At 35.2% G+C, this 22,889-nt stretch overlaps 1 protein-coding gene across 2 annotated transcripts in view; it reads right to left on the bottom strand.

The window, feature by feature from the left end:
- The window catches only part of LOC109056846 (calmodulin-regulated spectrin-associated protein 2-like), a 36,466-nt gene extending 17,335 nt beyond the window's left edge, over window positions 1-19,131 (bottom strand). For both annotated transcript variants that reach the window (XM_042710843.1, XM_042710850.1), the window contains exons 1-3: window positions 18,514-19,131; window positions 13,805-14,064; window positions 5,141-5,302 (exon numbers count right to left, since the gene is read on the bottom strand). In XM_042710843.1, coding sequence (XP_042566777.1) covers window positions 5,141-5,302; window positions 13,805-14,064; window positions 18,514-18,676 — 585 coding nt within the window. In that variant the 5' untranslated portion in view covers window positions 18,677-19,131. The remainder of the gene's footprint in view (window positions 1-5,140; window positions 5,303-13,804; window positions 14,065-18,513) is intronic.
- Window positions 19,132-22,889: the final 3,758 nt, after the last annotated feature.

The raw sequence follows: 22,889 nt of genomic DNA, 5'->3' as shown, positions 1-22,889 counted from the left end.
TCATAGAGGTGTATTTTGTTCCATACCACAGCATAGTTCAGGGTAAGATGTTTAAAATCCATACTCTGGATAAGGACAATCAATGGAAAAAGAGCAAAGAAAAATCACTTTTCATCAGAGATGGAGCTGCAACCCGTGATATCTACAAAATTGGTAATCAAAGAGACTTGGATAATGAACTGACACAAATAAAGGACCGTATAAATGATCTGGACAACAGGAGGGAGGAGGCAGAAAAAAGATGTAAAAGCAAAGGTACATCAAACCAGGGGGAAAAGCTGAAGAATCTGCTGACATGTGGAGGAAACAGACTGGATCACTATGATTATTACATTATTGTAACAAACAAAGTCACCCTGAACAACTCCAGCAAACTCTTTCATCAACCTGGGTGTGGCAGCACCACCATGGCCATGCATGTGATGTGGAATCTTCGAAAAGAATTCCGATGAGCAGTGTTGAAAGACAACACCATTTCAAAGGAAGTAGAAAAAGTGAGCATTCATTAAAAACACCAGTCCTGCTATTAGAGGAATCCTCAGAGGAAACGGAAAACACACAAGTACTCAAGCACTCATTGAGGACCATCACAGGAGAAACAGAGGCAAGTGTCATCATCTTAAATTGTATACGTACAAAAACCCCACAAGACAGACACAACAAAAGTGTTGATCAAATTGAGTTCATTACAGAAAATCTATCTGACAAAGAAAAATGTTCTTTTGAACTTAAACCTAAAGAACTTCAAGAAATAAAGTCTTTCACAACTGAGAACTTCTACAGTTTTATGATCATGAAATTGAATTTCGACCCTGAGTATGTTGCAAATGTTGCAACTAACATTCTAAAAGATTTCAGAGTATCAGAGAGTAAACAAACAGCTCTTCTGCATACTGGCTTTGCTAAATTCATATGTTGCTGAACCAGCTATCTCAAGATCTTTATGTGAAGATTTTCTCGGCATCAAAAGTGCATTTTGGGGAAGAGAGTCTGTGCTGTAAAAAAAATGGAGCCCTAATCCTGTTTGCTGATTGAATTTGGGGAAGAGGAATATGGGGGATTCAAAGCAATTCACTTTGTTCATCAACATCTTGCAACAGAATGTGTCAAACAAATAGAGAAAATGCATAACTGCTCCAGAGCAGACAGTTTTTGACATGTTGCAGTGTGATGCCTTTTTCAAAACTTTTGCAGTGAAAGATGTTCTTGTTCAATCAATGAAAAGCATGCTGATCACTCGTCAACGCAAGACCGAAGGGGATGAGAAAGACACCCTGTTTCACCACTGATAGAAGACATAAACTCAGGAGAAGATGGTCTGAATAAAATACAAAATATTTTTTGTATTTTTGTATTATAATATATTGGAGCTTCAGAAAGGTTTGATAAAGACTTCACAATTCCTCAAGCTCTGGCAAGACATTTGAACCTGAAAGAGAAGAACTTTGCTGAAGTTAAAAAGTGGGCAGACCATGCAAAAGCCATCAAAGAAAATTCCTACACTGTAGATACAGTTGGACAAGTTGCAAATAGTCAATTAAAAACTTTACACAAACTGGAGTGTAAAAAGAAAAAGAAGAAACCAAGCTAAGCTGAAGACTTGAGGGAATATTTTGAGTTAGCAAGCACAGCCACTGAAGCTTTCAGAAAAGCTCAAACCTTGGCAAAGACAGATGATGCCTTAGAAACCGAAGAGGAACTCCACAGAAAGTTGAGCCCATATAATATATCTGGCTACATTGGTGAAATCGACACAGCCATGACTGTTTTTGACATCATCTTCTTGCACATTCAATCCTTCAGCTGATTTGCTCAAAATCAAAGTTAGCAAAATCCCCAGAAGAGCTCAATGAGCTTTTAAAAGACATTCTGCAAGATGTTGGTACACAGCACCAATACCCAGAGCCTTATTATCTTGCCATACTGTTACTCTGGCCAGGAAAAAATGTCAACAGCAGTGGAATTCAAATATATGTTGATAAAATCAGAAGCTCAGCAAGAAAGAATCTGTCCCATATGTGCCGAACAAGGTCAACCATTGCACACTTCTTCTTGAGAAAATCTGATGGTATACAGAGACTGGTGGCAAAATTTTCCCTTGACAGATCTGAGAATGTCTGTAATGTAAAGAATTGCAACATTCTCTGGTAAACAGGAGAAATCTTTAAGGAAACTCCAATAAATAGCATGCTCCTTAGAGTAAGTGGCACAACTGAACAAGTTGAGGTCTTTACAGAATATGGAAATCTTAAGATCCCATTGCGTCTTGCATTTAATGGTGGAGTGAGAAGTGGCTACATACTACATACCATACCTGGCGGCCATTCTGAAAGCTGCCTGAAAACTTTTACCAAAAGAGGAGCCCTTTAAATGTAAATTATTTAGATATTTAAGCATTTATTTTGGGTAAGTTTCACTACTTACTGTAAAATTAAGAGATTAATGTTTAGACTTTTGCATATTATATCCTGGAACTTGGATGTGGGAAATAATTACAGTTAGATCCAAAAGATAGTTTTATTAGCGCAGATGCTATAGATACAGTGAGCTGACTAGCTGTATAAGATTGTGTGCTACGCTAATATATTACTTCATAGGCATTACTAACTTGTATTTTTAAATCCATAATATTACAAATTTACAGTTTATTGCTGGTCTGTGGTTTTATACTGTTGTAGTTTTTTAGTATTTCATATTATTTTAAGGTGAGCTTAAAGGGTACACTACTATGGAAATCACACATAATTTCATAGATATTGTTAATAATAGTTGTTCATAATAAAATATGTATGAACTTAATACATGACCTAGATTATTTACTTTGCAAAATCTTGTTTTATATTGCATGAAATAGATTTAAAACCGCTGCTGCTCCCATTAAGCTCAGTGTGCTATTTTTAAGATCTTCCACATTGAACGTCTATGTAAATATTTCATAAACAGACTTTAAATATTAACTGATGGTTGTCACCTTAAGTTAAATTAATCGATTTTCTATGGATTCTGTCAACTCAAATCTACAGACTGGCTCTGACCTTTGACAATTAGCATCCACTTCTCCAGACTGTAAATCGGTGGAAAATCATGTAGTGTATTCCAGCCTCAAGAGACTATAGACAAGTTGACATCCATTTAATAGAAGACTTCATAATAAGCCTAGTTTCTGTGTTCATCCCCATGAATGAAATGTTTTATTGGTTTGTTTTATTAGATTTTTGAATGTGTTAGCTGAACATGGACTAGTGTTGCAATGTGCTTAAATGACACTTCATTATGAATATACAACTGATCAAACTGAATGCTTTGTTGCTTGATTTTAGTGTTCTACTTTTCTTTGTGATTGACTTTGTACCTTCAAAAAATATTTTTCAATTATTCTTTAAAAAAGTTGTATAAAATAAACAAGAAATGTTTATAAAACATGATGTGAGCTTAATGGGAACAGGTGTGCTTAAAGAGTTCAAAAAATTAACCATTAAGCACAACCAGACTTCGTAATTTTCCTGCTTATCATGTGGCCACTTGCCAGATAAATAAATAATTGAATGCCAATATTAATTTGACATTTTAATTACCTCAAAATTACTTGCAATAACCACTTGAGCGTTCTGTTATCAGTTGTAGCGGTTGTGGTTGTAGTTGTTGTCATGCAATAACAGACCACTAGATAGAGCGATTGAAGAATCAGAATTGTATTGCAGGGAGCCGTGTAGAAATATGAATGTACGATGCATGGTTCTGCTCTAATCAAGTTTGTGAAAGGACTGCCAGTGCCAGGTAAATGTAAAGCAAATGATGAATATACGTAAAGGGGTGCTATTATGCTTTTTCACTTTTTGAATTTTAGTCAGTTGTACAGTAGTATGTATGTTTGGGTATAAAAAGATCTTCAAACTTACAAATATCAAAGTCAGGGCAGTACTGAAACACTATCTAAACTGTTCGCCAATCACAACGCACTGGGACAGCTAACCAATCAAAGCAAAACAAATTCAAGACATTGTAAAGAGCATAATAGGACCCCTTTAATATTCACAAATACCAAAACAACGTGTTTACTCCAGATGTGAGTGGTACAACGTTACAAAAGCAAATAGAACCCAGTGATTTTCTTTTAGTGATGCTGTGGATGCGGCGCATGACATGACAAATCCATGATTGTAAACTGATGGCCCGTTGTATCTCTGTGTAACTCCTGTACTCTGACACAAAGGACAATTGGATTTTGCAAATTTGCACTTTCACATCCAGTTGACATCAGCTGTTGCTTGCGGGCGTCGTGTCCAGTGTGGTGAAAAGACAAGAAAATATGACATGGCATATCTCACCCTCAGATTCACCAGTACAAAGGTGGGTAATAAAGCCGAACAAGTTAAAACTGCAAGTAGGCTAGTTCAGTAATAACAATATTTCAAGTAGTCAGCACAACTGCTTTCAGCATTAAAATAATCAAAAATGCTTACTGAGCAGCAAGTCAGCATAATAGAATGATTTCTGAATGATCATGTGACACTGAAGACCGGAGTAATGATGCTGACAATTCAGCTTTGATCACAGGAATACAGTAAATATTAAAACATTCAAATAGATATTTTAAATTGACACTTTTCATAATATTACAGTGTTTTCTGTATTTTAATAAATAAATGCAGCCTTCGTGAGCATCAGAGACTTTCCAGTAAAAAATAAATAAATAAAGTGGGTGTGTTTGGGGGGGGGGGGGGGGGGGGGGGGTGTTTGAAAATATTTTGCAATACAAAAGGGAGGCCCACAAGAAAAAATTTGAGAACCACTGATCTAGGGTAACGTTAGAGCAAGTGACCATGTAAAGTTGCAACTGTTTACATGTTTCAATGATAAGCCATATTTGATGTCTATAAATGATAGGTGAACATTTATTTGGATTTTCTGCCGAATATACTGTAATTACCTCAGGGACCAGCCATTAACGATCTGTCCATCACAGTCAGTTTTTTTTTTCTGGGACCACCCGAATAATACAATTTTAGTTGACTAAGCCTCTATTGGTAAACTAACGTTTAAATGTTTAACATTCAAAATATATTCCTTTGTCAAAATATTCACTAAAATTTACATGTAGGCAATTTACATATTATAATGTGAGTTGTAGGGATCTCACCTTGTTGATCCATGTTGTCACGGCCTCTTCAGCATCATAAGGGAAGTCTTCCTCAGGAAGGAAAGGAGTAAATTTCTGTATGCAGGTCAGCACTCTCTCCACACTGACCATTTCAACTGTGTACGCCATCATCAGAGTGTCAATCAATGCAAGGTGAGAACTCTAAATTGACAAGAGAAAAAAGAGTTTGTAAAAGGGACCTAATTTACAAGTACAAGGCACAAATAACATAATAAATATGTTGTGCAATTTTATGCAATTTTATTAGTTTTTTCATGCATTACATATCTTAGCAGAAGGTCAAAAACAACGTGTCTGCCTGCGCATGCAACATACATGCAACTGATGATCTACTGCCATTTCAAATAATATAAGAAATACGGCCTCTTCCTGTCTGCTTAGTCAGACTCTCACCTCTAGAGGGTGCTATTGAAAATGTGTGGATCAGAGACTGAGGAGTGAGATAGTACATTACATAGTACATAGGACCAATGAAATGGCTTGTAAGAAAACTGCAGTTTTCATGGCATAGATGCACATCAACCACTACAGTGGACATTAGTGCATCATCCGATATATTGTTTTTTTTTCTCCAACCCAAGATTTCAGAAGGCTCTTGCAGGTAAAAAAAAAAAAACCCTTGTAACGTCAAGTAACTTCTTAAGCTGTCATATCATTGCTACATTTTCCAAGTACTGAATTTATACTGGGAGGAAATTCTGATTAAATATCTGTCACTAAATTGGACATCATGCATTACTAGCTATTGTTCAGTTACAATAAATACTATTACTGTGACCGTTGTTCTTGAAAATAGAGCTCAAGAACAGAGCATTCCAGAAAGGCCTACAGGATAGCGGAGGAAAGACCATCTGAGTCAACTGAGGATGATGGTAGTGGTAGTGAGAAAGAATGGCTGCCAGAAAAACAAGGACTGCACTGTAGCTATCCTTTGAAACTACACTACCAAAGAGTGAAACAGAGAGTATTTCTCAATTGCGTTTGCAATAATTGTTGTAATATATTTTATAGTTTTCACATGATATTATATCATTTTATTATTATTTTATTATATAATATTATATCATCTGCATAAGAGCCTTAAAGAACCCTAAAACTAAAGAAGGAAAAAACAGGATTTCTTTTGAGTGCTTTCAGCCATGTTGAGTTAAGCCCCATCCTGGATCTTAAAATCTTACATTAATGAGATAATTTCCTTAAATCTCCTTAAATTAAATCGGCTAAATAAAAAAGCAAAAAAAAATCCCCACTCCATGCACATCTTAATCTGAAGGAGATTCTTTGATTATACACGTTTGTTCTTACTTAAGCAATATATTTCCAGCATTTTCCAGCAATAATACAAACAAAATACCAATACAAACATGATAAAAAATACAAAAATGCTAATGCTTGTTTAAATACACTACAGTTATCTTAAGGGCTATGAATGGTACTACCACTTCTGGTCTCTGGGCAGCTCCTGTGGAAATGTCCTGGAGGAATGCCTGACCAGAACTCCATATTGTACTTTCCTTAAGCCCATTTACCAATATAAAATGCTTAATTACTATTGCAGCCATATCTTTGGATAGTGCAGCAGTGGTAAACCATTACTTGTGTATTTGTAGAGTTTCTTAGTCCCATGTAATTGTGCCTTCCCATGTGAAATTATGTTATTTCTATTATGTGTTACATATTTATTCTGAGACAACATAAAGCAAATACCTAAACGTGTAAATCTGTAGGCGGTGACTGGCCTTAAATCTCTTTGGCCAGCTTTAACTTTCTGATTAAAATTTTAAAAAGGACATGTAACTTAATCAAACAATCCTTAAGCTACTAAAATGGACAAATAACAGTTTAATCCAGGGAGATCAGCCAGTCTTGGCTTTTCACCACCCCTGAATAATGAAGAAAAGATTTATGTAAGATTCACATCCACATGCTGTATAAATCAATTTCAGAAGAAACACAGATGTGCCTATCAAGCAAGTGCTCATATTTTGCCTATAAGACAAAATAATAACAAATTCAATATGCAAAAGTAAAGCTCTTTATGAATACGAACAGATGACAAGCGTTTTAAGTTTTAACTCTTTAATCTGTCTGGATGATATCTTAAGTCCAAGAAGCTTACCAAGCATTTATTGTAAGCATCCAAAAATCTTTCTTTGGATTCCACCCAAACATTCAGCATGTCCAACTGAGTGCTGCCACGCAGCTTGTGTATATGATGATATTTTTCATCTGCATGATTTAGGTGTTGTTCTCAGGGCTTCACAACAAAATGATTGCAAATGCTATAAAAATACTCATTATGAACTCTCAATTGGCAAAAGTCGGGAAAACTTTGTGCACAGTATATTCACATGCAGACTCAATAGATATCATCTTGTGAGTTGATGTGAACTATATTTTAGCGTGTGCACCCGTGTTTCCCTAACCGCAAACAATGAACACAGCATGAGCACTCATGTACTATTCACGAACAAATGTTTATGGTTTTACAGCCTATCTTTTTTCGTAGTTATCACTGAACAAATATGCAGTGTTTAACTTTTTTTTTATGACTATAACATTTAGCCTATTTAAACATCTTATAACAGTTGGAGCCGATTGCCTTGTATAGGCAGTGCTTCGAGATGTAGTGCAGTTGTGCTTCGAGCAATGTGAATTCGAGTCCCTGCTTGGGGACCTTTCGTGATCCAATAAATAGATATTTAAGTATCTAAATTAAAACAGTAAGGGTTCCTACGCAATTTAGAAATATGGAAATTGATTTAAGTCATTTCCAGGAAATGCATGGAAAAAGGCAACTGCAACACTGCTATTTTATTTGCGCTTATTTCATTCATAAACTCATTTAGGCTAGCTACTTCACACACTTGTTACTGCGTTGTAATTTTAGAGGATTATGTAAAACAACATGAATTCTTTTGGCTCACCGGTTCCTGCAGAGTTTAAAAAAGTATTTCACTTAAGTAATTTGTAGGTCTGGAAAACCCATGGGGAAAAAAGAGAACAGAGTATGGAAAAATATTTTGACTATTTGCCCTATTCAGTGTTCTGAAATCGAAAATTAATAATTTCTAAATAAATTTATCATACATGTAGGAAGATTTCATGACAAACATTTAGTGAATGAATTAATTCAAGGCTAACATTTCATTATTCATTATACTATTTAATGGTCTTTTTTGAACTTCACTAAACATGTGCATGTGCCACGCAAACCAGCAAAAGTTAAGGAAGCAAACATGTAGGCCTAGTAGAAAATGTATCTGTATTTAAGTTGATTATTAGCCTATACTCTTTACAGAGAGCTGGTTTGGTTTTTGAGAGACGGAGATGTGTAGAGACGGCAACGCGGCTGTTTGATTGGCAATCGCGCTGTGCTTATTCATTCGCGTATCATATCGTAGCCTATAAGGTTTAAATCATTGCCTTTTATATATACACAAATAGTAGAATGTGTATGATGTAATATTTTAGGGAATATTATGGATACTCTTGCCAAGCTCTGATTTCTGAGAGATGCACGGAGTGGCAACAGCAATGCGGTGTTTGATTTGCGCTCTTTTCATTCATAATGTTTACGTTCATTCACTTTACACACTCATTGAGTGAATTTAGAGGTTTGTGTAAAATATTTCATCTAGTAAACACCAGGCTGTGCTGCAGCCTCAGCCGAATATTCGGGCAGAATTATTCGTTATCCATTATTCGTTTTTGAAGCCATTATCCGTGCCTTCCCGAATAAGGTATTCGGCTTCGGGCACACCCCAGTCTCAAGCCTCCAGGTTTTCATCCAAAATATCTGAAATTGTGTTCTGAAGACGAACTGAGCTTTTATGGGTTTGGAACGACATGGGGGTAAGTGATTATTGACAAAATTTTCATTTTGGGGTGGAGTATCCCTTTAACACCAATATTTACACAATGTTAGGACTGCCAGCTCTAACTCCGCTAGAGGGCACACCATCCCTTACCTTTGCCACTCAAAACCAGACTACATTTCCCATAACCCCTGCCTACATTCTCTGTCTCTACATTCCAGGCTGTCTATCAAACCAAAGAGACTTTCAAAACACTTAACTTTCTGTAAAGAAGCACCAAACATGGCTTCAGTGAATCACTGAATTTATATAGCAGTACATAAAAGAGATTTTCAGATTTCTCTATCATATAATTTCAGCTGTTAAAAAAACAAAAAACAATAGTGTTCAGTTATACTCTTGAAAGTCTGTTTTATACAGAAAAATCAGAGCATTGTACAATGAAAAAAAAAAAAACAGGTGTAACTTTTTTCACTCAGAAAATGTAAATTTCCCAAATAATTACAAAGAAACAGCACATTGAATTAAATACTCAGTTTTGAAGTAGAAAGATTAAAATAGTATTTTCTTGTAGTCTTGAAAAAAAAATATTTTTTTTTAGAGTGTATGCTGTAAAATCCACTGGCTAAGTAACACCTGGTCTAAATGTAAAACAGAGGTCCAAAGAGGTGCTCATGAACCTGGCCCGGGACAGTGTGCCTGAAAAGGAAGTGCTTTCATATCATCAAAGGCTGAGAGCCGCAGGTCTGGAACTGCTTCTGAGAGTTCAGGTATCCTTTACAACACAATGTGCCAGTGCCATTTCCAGGGGGTTCATGCTTAGCTATGCTAACATGCTTTTCTTCTCTCAAAAGACCTGTTGTGTTTGTCCTCCATCCTACTAACAGAGTGACTAAAGGGTGGAGTGCTGACAGCCAAAGAAGGTGAAGAACATGAGATAAAGACTGAAAAACAAAGTACTTCTAGGATCTATACTATAAGAAGTTTTCATACTGTTCATCTGCTCTTGACTTTTAGCCTCACTTACAGTACAGAACATTACAACCAGAGGTCAAACTATTTTGAATCACTGTGTAAATGAATAAAAATTATGAATATTAAATATTAACTATATATTGATCATTAAAGTTAGTTCATAGTTCATTAATGAATGTTAACAGAAGCAACTTTAAAATTTCTAAATGTATTATTACATTTTGAAATTAGATGGGAATCTTTAAATATCTACACAAAGGCCACATTGAAATTACGTACATATGGATATTGTATGCATACTCTCACACTTTATTTGCTTTTATTTTAGAACACTTGATGATTATCTAATCAAAATAACTAAATATGGCAGTCGCACACGGACAAATGTGCAATGCCGCATCTGGGACAACAGGTATCACACACACCGGACACAACCTCTAATTACAACTACTGTATCACACGCTCACATACGTAACAGACATTCTGATATATTCAACAGTGTCCATGAGATGTTATTTAAAACAGATAGATTTTAATTTTTAACAGTATGTATTTATTGCTTCATATTTAAAACTGAACAAAACTTTATGAAATGTTTCAAAATCTTTTTAATATTTAGCCCTGGAAATAAACAAAACGTTTTAGGATTTTGAAAAAAAGATGAAACAAATACAAATCATGACATGAAATGAAGAAGAAATATTAAATATTCTGCACTATTTCTAGGTGAAATATCAAATAATTACATTTATGACACTGATCATGTGAATCCTTTGCACAAAAGGTAAGATTTTAAAGAACAAGACGCTGTTTGGTTCATCTCAAATCATGATCATCAGGTTTCACACAAACTTATTGAGTTCATGCAGCTTGAATGCAAAAGAGGGACAAACAAAATACTAAGACATTCTGCAAGGTTAATTATTGCAATTCTATTTCATGTTATAATATAATTTAAAATGCACAATGTTGGATTAAACTAGAAAATTATGCAAAATAGAAGCATTTTCATTACTTCAGACCCTCACTGTATACATGCAGTTAAATCCACTACCTTTTTTTAGTGTTTCACCTGCCGAGTGACAGTGTATGTGCAGTCAACACTTTTCTCCCAAATATGCTGATTAAAGTGAATTTCATCAATGCAGTTTCACAGCAGTGCAGACCCCTCCTCTCCAACTAAGTCACACATTTCGACACACTGCCGCAGTGCTAATCGCCATGCCAACAGACACACCCACCCATGTGCACATATAAGAGAGCTGTGTTTTTGGACACAGTGGGTGTATCTACATGTATGTTTGAGTTTTGCAGACCAACGAAGGTCACATTCTTTTTTCTAAATCTCATGTCTCATGTGCTCTTCTTATACAAATAATCCTGCCAATCATAAACACACACACACACACACACACACACACACACACACACTGTGGCTGATGCAAAGACAAATCTGATAGCATACCGCAATGTGTTTTCCTTTTAGAGCTTACTGTACGTAGGGTGAGTCTGTAACAATGAGAGCTGGGTGTGTGTGTTAGTGTCTTAATGTGCATGTTGCGTCTGTGTTAAATCAGATGGTCTAGACTGAGCTCTGTGGCCTCGGCGAGAGGTAAAAGCACACTGAAAGGATATTGACTGTTACTGCAGAGACAGAGAGAGCGGGAGAGATGGGAGTACTGCAATGCAGACATCAGCAGTACCTAATCTGGCTGTGTCCAGTCCTGCACCTCATCCACCCTACACTTTACACCCTACAACACCCTTAAATGAAGTGCACACTGCAGCTTACACACAGCCACCAAAACAGCACAGTTTGCATTACCAGTTCAGTTCAAGCAGATTCATGTTATCACTGCCCTTACTTGTGAGAGTAACAGGAAGGAAAACCTCAAAATTACAGCCATACCAAAATAATTCCAATAATTTATTTTTATTTTATTTTTTGGGCTTGTTCTATGAAAATCCCTATAAAGGCATTACCGCAGACTTATGAAAGCTTGATACACTAATATTAAAATTCTGGTTGATAACATTAAGCTGATTATGATGTCAGAGATTACAAATATATTATGTTTTGTCTAATCAATTAAGTAAAAAATAAAAAGCAAAAAAATGAAATCAATCAACTACAAATGAATTTATACATCAGTTGGACAGTATGAAAAATTCTGGTTACAGTTCTGGTTAATAACAATAGGCCAATAATTATTAATAATTAATAGGCCAATACTGAAATTCTATACTATTTTGTCTAAATAATTATTAATAATTGATAATTACATAATCAAAAAATAAAATGCTAAAAACAAAAAAACAATCATTTTAAATGAAGTGAATTTAGAAATAACAACATTATAATGCACAGTACAAAAAAATCATTTTTAGATTAGCTAAATATTACATTTAACAATGCTATTAAATTATAGGTGTTTTTAAAGATTAAAGGCGCTGTATGTACATTTTTGACTCTACTAAAGCATAAAAATACCGTAATATGTCTGCATATATTTAAGAAACATGCTAAGTTAACATACTTGTTTATCTTAAAAACAATGCTACAATCAATTTTTCTCCTTTTAAAAAAGTGTGTTCCGGGCCGGAATGTTGGTCTCTGTTTTGGTTTGTGAAACCCGCCCACTGCCAGTTTACCCAATTGTATTTCGGCACCCCGGGTTGCCAGTTGGCGGGATACACAGAGTATTTCATTTCAGTCATGGAAGCTGGCAAACGAAAGGGGTCAGAGAGTCAATCTGGCAACCTGCGTGTGCTCAAGTCTGAGGAGGAGTAGTCTCAGCCTCAGACGTCACGCCCATGGACCGCTGGCTGAATGTCTGATGCATATGGGACACAAAAGTGGAAACACTTGGTTGAATTCTACAGGATTTCCGCGAGACGTGTGTGTCGCGTTCTTTAACGTTCTGCCTGGAAACAAAGATAGCGTGGCACCAAACCCCCCTCAAGAAAGAAGAAAGCCGTTTTGTTAACAACTGTGATGAAGAGCACTTATCAGGATCAATTAAACGCTGGATTTTCCAAAGTACGTGAAATATTTAAAGTTTGCGGCATAGAATCTTTAAAATATGTCCGAGAGTTTTACACACCAGTCTGTTATTGTGGTGACATTTCCACGCCTCGAAACATGACGCTGAACGAAACGAACTGTGATTGGTTGTTTGACATGTCGGTCATGGGTGGCCCTTGGCCAATGAAATCTGTCATGAATTCCAGACCTTCATCTGAAGCTACGCGAGACTAGAGGAGGAGGGACCAGGTGAAAAATACCCTCTCCAATATTTTTAATTTGGACTGCAATACCTAGTTCAACCACTCGGTGTCAATCCTACATACAGCACCTTTAACTTTAAGTGAGCAAAGGTAATCTAAATGGAAAATTAACATAGCCATAAATGTTAGTATTGTAATTTTACATGTTTTACCTAAATATTGACTTTTTATTTTACAGTGAAATATTACAATAATAATGATTCTTATTTTACGTAATATTTTATTGAATAATGACAATAATAAATAATAATAATAATAATAATTATTACTAATATTATTGATATATAACTCAACATTTTTGACCAAATTGCAGCCCTACAAACAAGCATTTTTTATTTTTTTATTTTTTTAAAATCAGAAAAATCAATATATATATTTTTTTTTTCACCAAATTGCACAGCCCTAGTGCCCATGTATGGCATTACAACATGAAGGCATTGCAACATTTTTTGGAATCATTTGCAGGGTCACATCACTATTAAATAAACCCTTACACTATAAATCTGAATATATGTCAGTTCTGCAACAGACAAAAATGAAGATGTAGTGCCAAATCACTTGCCATTTGTATGGGGGTCTTGCAGAGGTCTCTCTCAGTCACAAGTCTCTCCTGGTCAGTGACGTAGAGGCCTTTCTGAGCGAGGGCCTGGATGATGGCGTTGTGACCCAGCAGAGGTTTAGCCGCGTCGCTCCTGAGGATCAGACTCCCAGCACGGCAATACAACTCCGCAGAGAGCAGCAGAGACACAACAGGCGGCTTCACATGCTCCTGATCATACTGGTCTCGGTAGAATGGATCCTCCAACTCCTCAGGTACACAGTCTAAAGAGAAAGAGAGAGATTATGGTTGATTACACAAAAGTGTCCAAGAATTTGGAGGCTAATTAAAAAAAGTGATTATTCAGGTGGTTACGTGAAGTGGGTAAATCATTTTGTCACAAAAAAAAAAAAAAAACTACTATTCTTTTTTTTTAGGTGAAAGGAATAATTCTTTAATGTGCCTTTAAATCTTATTCAATGCTTGGTCAAACAGGCTGATCTGAGGTCAACGAGTGGAACCTGAAAAGAGAGACACAATGTTTTCAGACTAATCCCATTATGCCTCCCGCTTAATCCAATTTACTGAAGATCTTCAGAATAGCACCATACTGTAGACTCAAACACACACAAACAGACAGGTACAGGCATGCATGAATTGAGTCACACACACACACACACGCACACACACAGACTGCAATCACTGAGGAGCAAGCAACCACTATTACACACACGTGTAAACACCCAGGTAAAGGTATAGTCATGAGCACTTGCCTAAAAAACAAAGCAGTCATGATGCACACAAACAGAAAATAACAGCATCAGGATGTCAACATCTGCAGACTGACAATTCAGCTCTGTTTCTGACGCAGAACTGCGACTGAAGATGTCTGAGTTTAGAAGAAGAAGGAAATTCCTGGCACCCCATAATGCTTCAGTGTTTGAGTCAGACAACAGGTGATGTAGTTTCCTGCTCTTCCCGGGTCATTTCCTTTCAGTATGTCTTTGTGTGTGTGTGTGTGTGTGTGTGATCATTTTCTTTTCAAGCAGCAGGAAATATGTGTCTTAAAGGTGCAGTGCAATTCCTGCTGTTCCTGCTTAAAAATAAAGCATTACAAATAAAAATCATTAATAATTAAATAATTACTAATTACTAAAATATTTATGAAATAAATATATAATAAATAATTAAACAAAATTATTAAAATTAAATTAAATAAAAAAAAAACGGAAGAATTTTTTTAATTTAAGAAAAATAATTATTTACAAATTAAATAATTAAACATTAAAAAGAAAAAAAAATACTGCAAAAATATATATTAAATTAAATGTTATTATTTTTAAAAAATTTTTTTACAAGTTTAAACTAATAAAACTAAATAAATAAATGAGAAAAAAAACATCCATTTGGTTGTTGCATGATTAGTTGACCATCATTATCCATTTGCATTAAACACTTAATTCCAACATTAGCTTATAACTGCTGTCAAAGTTTTTTTGTGTATTTTAAATATTTACTTTAAAACTCCCCCTAACCTTTACAAATAGCTGCTGCGTCAATGGAAACCCTTTCCCCGCAGACTCCGCCAGTTCAGAGCCAAAAGCAAAAACACACACACACACACTTGCTTCTGTAAAGCTCACAGTTTTTCCTGAACAAGCTCATAAAGAGCTGCCTGGTTATGGAAAGGTTTTTTTCCCCCACATTTCATCCCAGCTAGATGGAGGACAGAGGCAGGAAGCGACTCTCGAAGGCACGACAAACACAGGCAGGAAGTGAGGGGTCAGAGAGAGCCTTCAAAAGTCAAAAGCCTTTCAAAAGTTCAAATCTGCCTTTTTGTGAGTTTAAATGTTACAGTAAGGAAACATAACTCAGCTTAATATAAGGTCAATTATCAAAGTTTTTTTCTGAAGATAATATCCTACATTCTATAGAGTTTTGAAGATGTTCTTGGCATATGCTTATAATAATCATTCCAAGTATAATGACATTGACCAATCTGTATGTTAAGGACAGCATGAAATGTCAACTGTAATTGTCTTTTCTTCTTTAATGTGAAACGGCTTCTCAAGCAATTAAAAAAGTAGAAGTAGAACAGGATTTGATTTTGTCCATCATTAACTAACTGGATGGTTGTTGTTTGCTAATTGCAAATTGGTTCATTCCATCGGTCTCATACTCATACTCAGAAACAAAGAAAGTAATAATTTTCACATTCCACATTATGAGTCCCTCATATGTAACATAACATGAGCGTTTGACATTTTTGGTCCTTAATAACAGTTTACAGAGAGAATAACAGTGCAAAGAGTCACATGTGAATGTCACACACTCCTAGCGCTCCTCAGGCTTCAGTGATGTAACAGAAACGAATGCTCTCTCTCTGTGTTGTGGTATGTGCAGTATGTCACAGATGTTAGTCTGGAGGGAAAGATAGGACATGGACAATGTCATTATGAGGGCCTACTGACACTCAAAACAGCTGTTTGTGGATTGTTTATTTTTCATTTCCGAGAAAAGTATCTGGGTGAACAGACATCCACCAGACTCTGTTTTCATTCTAAGGATGCCTTGCAATGGTGTGGCTTGTCTTCCTGTGTTTGTTTCTCATGCTGATCAGCAGTTTCATTCTGCTGTGAAGAGCAGTGACGGATGGGGAGATATTATCACCATTACAAGAAAAATACCATAGTACTTTGATAAATACTATATGAGGACCATATTCATGAACCAAGGTATTTACATAGTACTACCATGCAATATGCTGAGAAAAACACAGGATACAAAATACATGTTACTGTATGTATATGGTCCCTTGTGAAAAAGAAGTACACTTAAGCATACTTTTAAAACAAGTCTTTATGGAAATAATATACGTTAAAAGAATTTACTGAAGTGCAAATGAATGTAATGTTATTGGACACTTAATTGTATGTTATTAGCAAATAAAAGAAGATGTATTATTAAATTCTATTAAGTGCAATTAGTTAAATTTAAATGGATTTTTATTGTAATATTTAATAACACAACAGTTAGTAATTACATTTACTCCTTAGAAGCACAATAAAAGATTATTAAATCATGCACTTTAAATTAAAACTTTTAATCTGACATTAAACTGCACTCTTAAAGGGGTTTATCAATTAGATAATTTATCATTAGAGTTCATGAACACCAGCAACTCCAATGAGAAAAGCAGAATTTTCACACACACACACACACACACACACATACACACACGCACTCACTTCTGCCAGAAGCCATCTTCATCTTGGCCCTGTTGCTCTGCACTCCACAGGCGTTTCTGTTGTGGGCCGGACGGCCGCTCTAGCAATAAAAGACAAACTGCTAAGGCCATGCAAGTTTGATAGTCTGGGTTCATGTTTATTCCAGCATCCTCCATGGGGACATATTCTGGAAAATTCAATCCTATTACTGTGTGCAGAAGTGGGGAATCTGCTTTGAGCATTCATTATGGACTGTGGGGACGGACTCTGAGCCATAAGCCAGACAGCGGCCTTTCATGAGTCTATGTAGGGATCTAGGCTAATGATTTCTGCAGACATGGCAAGAGTTACCACCATGTAGACTTTATCTGAAATTCACTGTTTTTAACCTCTGTATACTGTTCTCATGAGACACATATGCACATAAAATACCTTTAAAATGAAAGAAATTCTAAATTTTATGTCTCCAAAGAGAACAACACATTTATGCTCTTTTCGTAATTTAACTAATTAATGTTTCCCATTAACAAAATCCCTCCAATAAACGCCCATGACGCTAAATTTAAAAATATGCCCACTGCATTTCTAAATACTGGTAAATACTGGTAAGGGAAAATAGGCACATTGACAAATTTTACTCCATATTTCTCAGAATATTTATTTTCAATATAGAGACATGATTTGAAGTCTTGTCAAAAACAACAACAACAACAACAACTGTACAGATCCCCTGTCACTGCCTAGGAAAAAATATACATTTTATTGAATATATGGTGAGCAACAGCAAGGTGTCACACTATATAGGGTAAGTTTTCACAATGGAAACAGGCTTTCAGCTAAATGTAAAAAGTAACAGTTCTGAAAGACAAAACAATTCAAGAAGTTTTTCAATCTTTTAAATGCAACATACCCCCAAATATGGTCATCCTCATGCAAAGGACCCCATCTTATAAAACTGAAAAGCCATCTACAGAATTTGTACAAAAACCCAATTTACACTGTGAAAAAATTATATTATAAATATGTCTAAAATATTAATTTGACAATATTTGCTTTCTCTAAAGCTACATTATTACATTATTATTCTTTACTCATTATAGTGCTGTTATTGTACTGTATCTATTTACTCATGTTACTTATTTTAACCAAATTATTTATTTTTATGTTTTACTCTAATGTTAGATTAATAATTAATACTTATTTGTAATATTGATATATTATTACTTATTTGTTTTTAATTTATTAAAAATAACTTTTTACAATGCCTTATGTAGTAATATATATATATATATATATATATATATATATATAATATATATGAGAGTGTTTTTTTACAGTCTTATGTCTTATATAATTTTCACGGACCCCCTCGCATTCCCTTGCGGCCCCCTGTGGTCCACAGTTTGAAAAATTCTATATTAAACCACTGAGATAGTGTTCAGCCCTTGTGACAACTTCCCCCAGCACTCAAAATCCAGATTTTTCAAACCGTTAAGCGCCACCTACCAGATCCAAAGGCTTTGGCGATGAGCCACGTCAAACTGCACGATATCTTGGCCCTGGTGAAATCATAGTGATCAACAGATCTGATCGTGGGTACGATGAACGTCCTCCTGCTCTCCTTGATCTCTGCGGCATCACCCATCTTGACATCTGCGCGTGGCTGCATCACGTCCCGCGGAGCGACTATGCGATCAAAGCGGTAGACGACATTCCCATGCTTAGATGTGATGTGAAATATAACGGATCGGCCCGAGCTCTCGTGTAGTCCAATAATCCTCCTCTCATATATTGATTATATACACGAAAAACAATCCCAACTGCATCCCCGAGCGCCGGATTTAATATCCAACAAGCAATTCCAGACGACTGCGGTAGTTCTCATCCGTTTCCCGGCATTATATCCTCAAGTTGGTATAGATGACAAAAATCAATAATTCGTAGGTGACACGAGCGCCATGACGAGGGATGTCAAGTTCAGTGGCGAAGAGAGGCGATCGATGAGATCACTGTTTTGTGTCATGATTTCTCATCTTCTTTAACTTTTGTATAACTGTCCTTCCTAAAATCTCTCCCTCTCCCTGCGGTCCGCCTGCCGCACTGGCCTGGAAAAAAGGAGAGAGATGACTGCGCATGCGCGAAACGCCCAGACACGCATCGCTGCTGGCGGAGGCAGATTCACGGAGCATCAAAGAAATAATATGACTTTTACACACCTCAGATGTTTTACTTATCTACACTACATTATATTTGACACATCTGTCCTTTCAGTTCTCTAAATACGCTACTGTGTTTGTAGGCTACGCTGTGTAAAAAAAAAATCGAACTCAATTGTTTGACTGTATAATGTTGCTAAAATTGTTTGCGTTTTACTTGCAGTAAATGTTAAACGTGGTGAATTCAGGTAAATTTAAACAATGATACATAATGGCTTAATTTACCTGAATTCCCTCCTGTACGTTTATCTGACCATTGAACCCTCATTCTTACCACATAGGCTACATATATATTTTTTACAATTAAAAGTAGTTTTAAAAATAGTAAAACTCCTCCTCAAAATAATCAGGGATTCAATGTACAATTTTACTTGATTAATTTCTTTAACAAAATATTATATGTGCCCTCACCACCCTTCACTGAGATCAGATATAAAAAATATATTAATATTAAAATATATTGTAAACATAGAAAATGAAGTAAGATGCTCATATAGTGTGTGTGTGTGTGTGTGTGTGTGTGTGTGTGTGTGTGTGTGTGTGTATATATATATATATATATATATATATATATATATGAAAGGATATAATTATATACACACTATAATTACATTAAAATATAATGAAAAATATTAATATATTATAATAATATATGTTATAATTAGTAAAACATATAGTAAACATTTACTTTTCCCACCATCAACAAATATTTGTGGAAAATGTAAAAAATCACTTTATTAAAATTAATTAGCAAGGTATTAATTAATGCAAACAACTGTCAATATTTATAAAATTTGACCAATTCCTTATTTTTTTTATTTTTTTTTTTCTTATGGTGTTGACTCACATTGAGCAACAGGAAAGGAAGAAAGGAGACTGCACCCAGACATACAGTAGATGAATACATATAATACAATAATACAAATAGATATTTAATTTTTATATACAATTTATAATATATATAAATAGAAATATTTAATATATAAACAACATATATTTTTCTTAAATATATACATGCATGTGTGTGTATCTATATACACATAATAAATATACACAGTACACACACATATATTATGTAAACAGAAACTTTTATTTTGGATGCGCAATTTATTTTAATCACAGTTAATGGTTTGACAGCACTAATACATATATATATATATATATATATATATATATATATATATATATATATATATATATATATATATATATATATATATATATATATATATATATATATATATATATATATATAATACAACATATCTCTATGTTAACTAGATTATTAATAAAAAAAAAATCACTAAATGTTACCATGTTCAATCAATAAAATAAATGCATGATATTAACACCCAAAACTAATGAAGTGGGGTTGTAACTCTGATGTTTAAGCAGTTAATTAGCGAGTGGAGTCTTAACTGTGACGTGTTGAGGCAGATGTGAGTCTTCAGGTTGTGTTACTCACCAGCAGGATCAGATCTGTCAGACAGGAAGGGGTGTGACCACTGCTGCGGCCGAGTCCTCTGACTATCAGTTCTGGAGAATAGCTGTAATTACTGCCCTCTACCCACATACACAACCCTTTCATCAAACACACACACACACACACACACACACACACACACACACACACACACACATACATGTGAGAGAGAGCGAGGCTTCTAGTTCTCAAGCACAAATGGAAGTCATTTAGCCTACTGAACTCCAACAGATATGAGAGAGAGAGAGAGAGAGAGAGAGAGAGAGAGAGAGAGAGAGAGTGTGTGTTCCACCCAGATGTGACTGAAATCTCTCCTGCTAATTTTAGCAGCTGGCTTCTGTTACTCACTGTTAAACCTTCTGACCCTGTTTGAATTACATCACACCAGGAAGTCATTCTGTGTATCAAATCAGATGGTGAAGAACCACTGAACTTAAAAAAGTTAAATTATAATTAATACATTTAATCTTCTTATACTCATGCCCTCCTGTTTGTGCTTTCCCATTTCACTACTGAAATCAATGCCAACTGTGCAGACAGAGTAATGTCGCCCTCTAGCGGACACCTGCGCACCCTGCACAGCTTCATTTGGGATGGATGGGAGCATGTACTGCATTTTTACAGCCTGTAAACTTTAGAGCCTTTTAGTTACAGTTTTGTACCTTTCAGAGATTTTTAGAGTTTATAAAAATAAAAAATAAAATCACGAATGAAAACGTATGAAATGGAAATAACTAATGTTAAAGGTCCAAACATTAATACAAATAACGTGATTTGTTCATAAGTGGCAGACATTTCTTGATCTTGGAATGTCAAAAAAAAAAAATATAATAAAAAATAATATTTAAAGCGATATAATGGTATTTATGAGGATGATGATGATAAAAATAATAAATAGGTCCTTAACACACGTAAAGTAAAAAAAAAAAGGATAAATTGAAAAAAATAAAAATACATAGAGAATTAAATGCATAACAATACACACGCCAAATAAATAAATAAATAAACCTTAAGATTGGATTTCAATTTTCTTATATTTCTTTTCTTACATTGCTTTACAAGACAACATCTGGAGGTTGAGCTGCGTTGTTGTATTTCTACCACAAGATGGCAGCATTAATTTTTCATTTATTCTCCTTTTTCTTTACAATCATCATTTTTAGACTATAAAAAATACACGACAGAGAGAGAGAGAGAGAGACCATTTGAAGATTCCTTCCTAAAACTGATATTGACTAATCTATTTATAAAATTTATATTGATTTATATTATGATAATTCTAATTAATGATCATGGGATTAACAATAGTTTTGTGTAAATAATCTGAAAAAAGCCAAAGTATCCAGCCATCTGATATTATAAGACATATAGCGAAAAAGTGATTTAAGAATCATGAGGATTTGTTTGCATTTAATTATTATTATTATTAATAGTAGTAGTAGTAGTAGTAATAGTAGTATTTTCTGGATTTCATGGCTCTATCAACTCTCTCCTTTTTTCCCTTATTGTATATAAATGATGGTGGAGCACATGAGTAAAGAGAGCCAGTCCCTCATAAACATTCAGGAATGTGTTATGATTGCGAACATCAGAACCTTTGATTATTCACAATGACGTTCAATTCAAATTGTGTGCCATTATCATGCTAAATGCTACCAGCCTCATCCAGCCCCCCAAAACCACACACACACACACACACACACACACATAATGTGCTGCGTATTTCATACAAAGATGCCTTCACACAAACACAGCACCGGCTGTGTGTTTTCCACTGCATCTATTCACTGACCCCCACCCCAACAGGCCCTACACCCTCCCATACACAGAGGAGCCCCATCCGTCATAAAGCAGCACACAAAAGGACAGTTCAGGCTGTTGCTCGTGTCTATATGTCTATGTATGCAGGTCTCTGTGTGCTCTTTGCTCTACACTGCCAAACTGCTTCCAGATATGACCCAGCCGACGTCAGTGGCCTTCCCTGTTATCGCAGATACTCCCTCTGTTTGCCCATGTAGCTGTACATTTCTATAAACCCTTTTAACATTCACAACACAGAACTGTTTCATTTGAAACATTTTAGGGAGGCTGCAATTGAAGTGCACAAGTCATTCTCTTTCACATGTTTTGTGTCATACATTTACATACTGATATATACAAAGACTTGAATTTCACAAACTCTG

This window comes from Cyprinus carpio, chromosome A2, assembly GCF_018340385.1.
Source record: "Cyprinus carpio isolate SPL01 chromosome A2, ASM1834038v1, whole genome shotgun sequence".
In the NCBI taxonomy this organism is placed as follows: Eukaryota; Metazoa; Chordata; class Actinopteri; order Cypriniformes; family Cyprinidae; genus Cyprinus; species Cyprinus carpio.
This window is presented reverse-complemented; position numbering and strand designations above follow the sequence as displayed.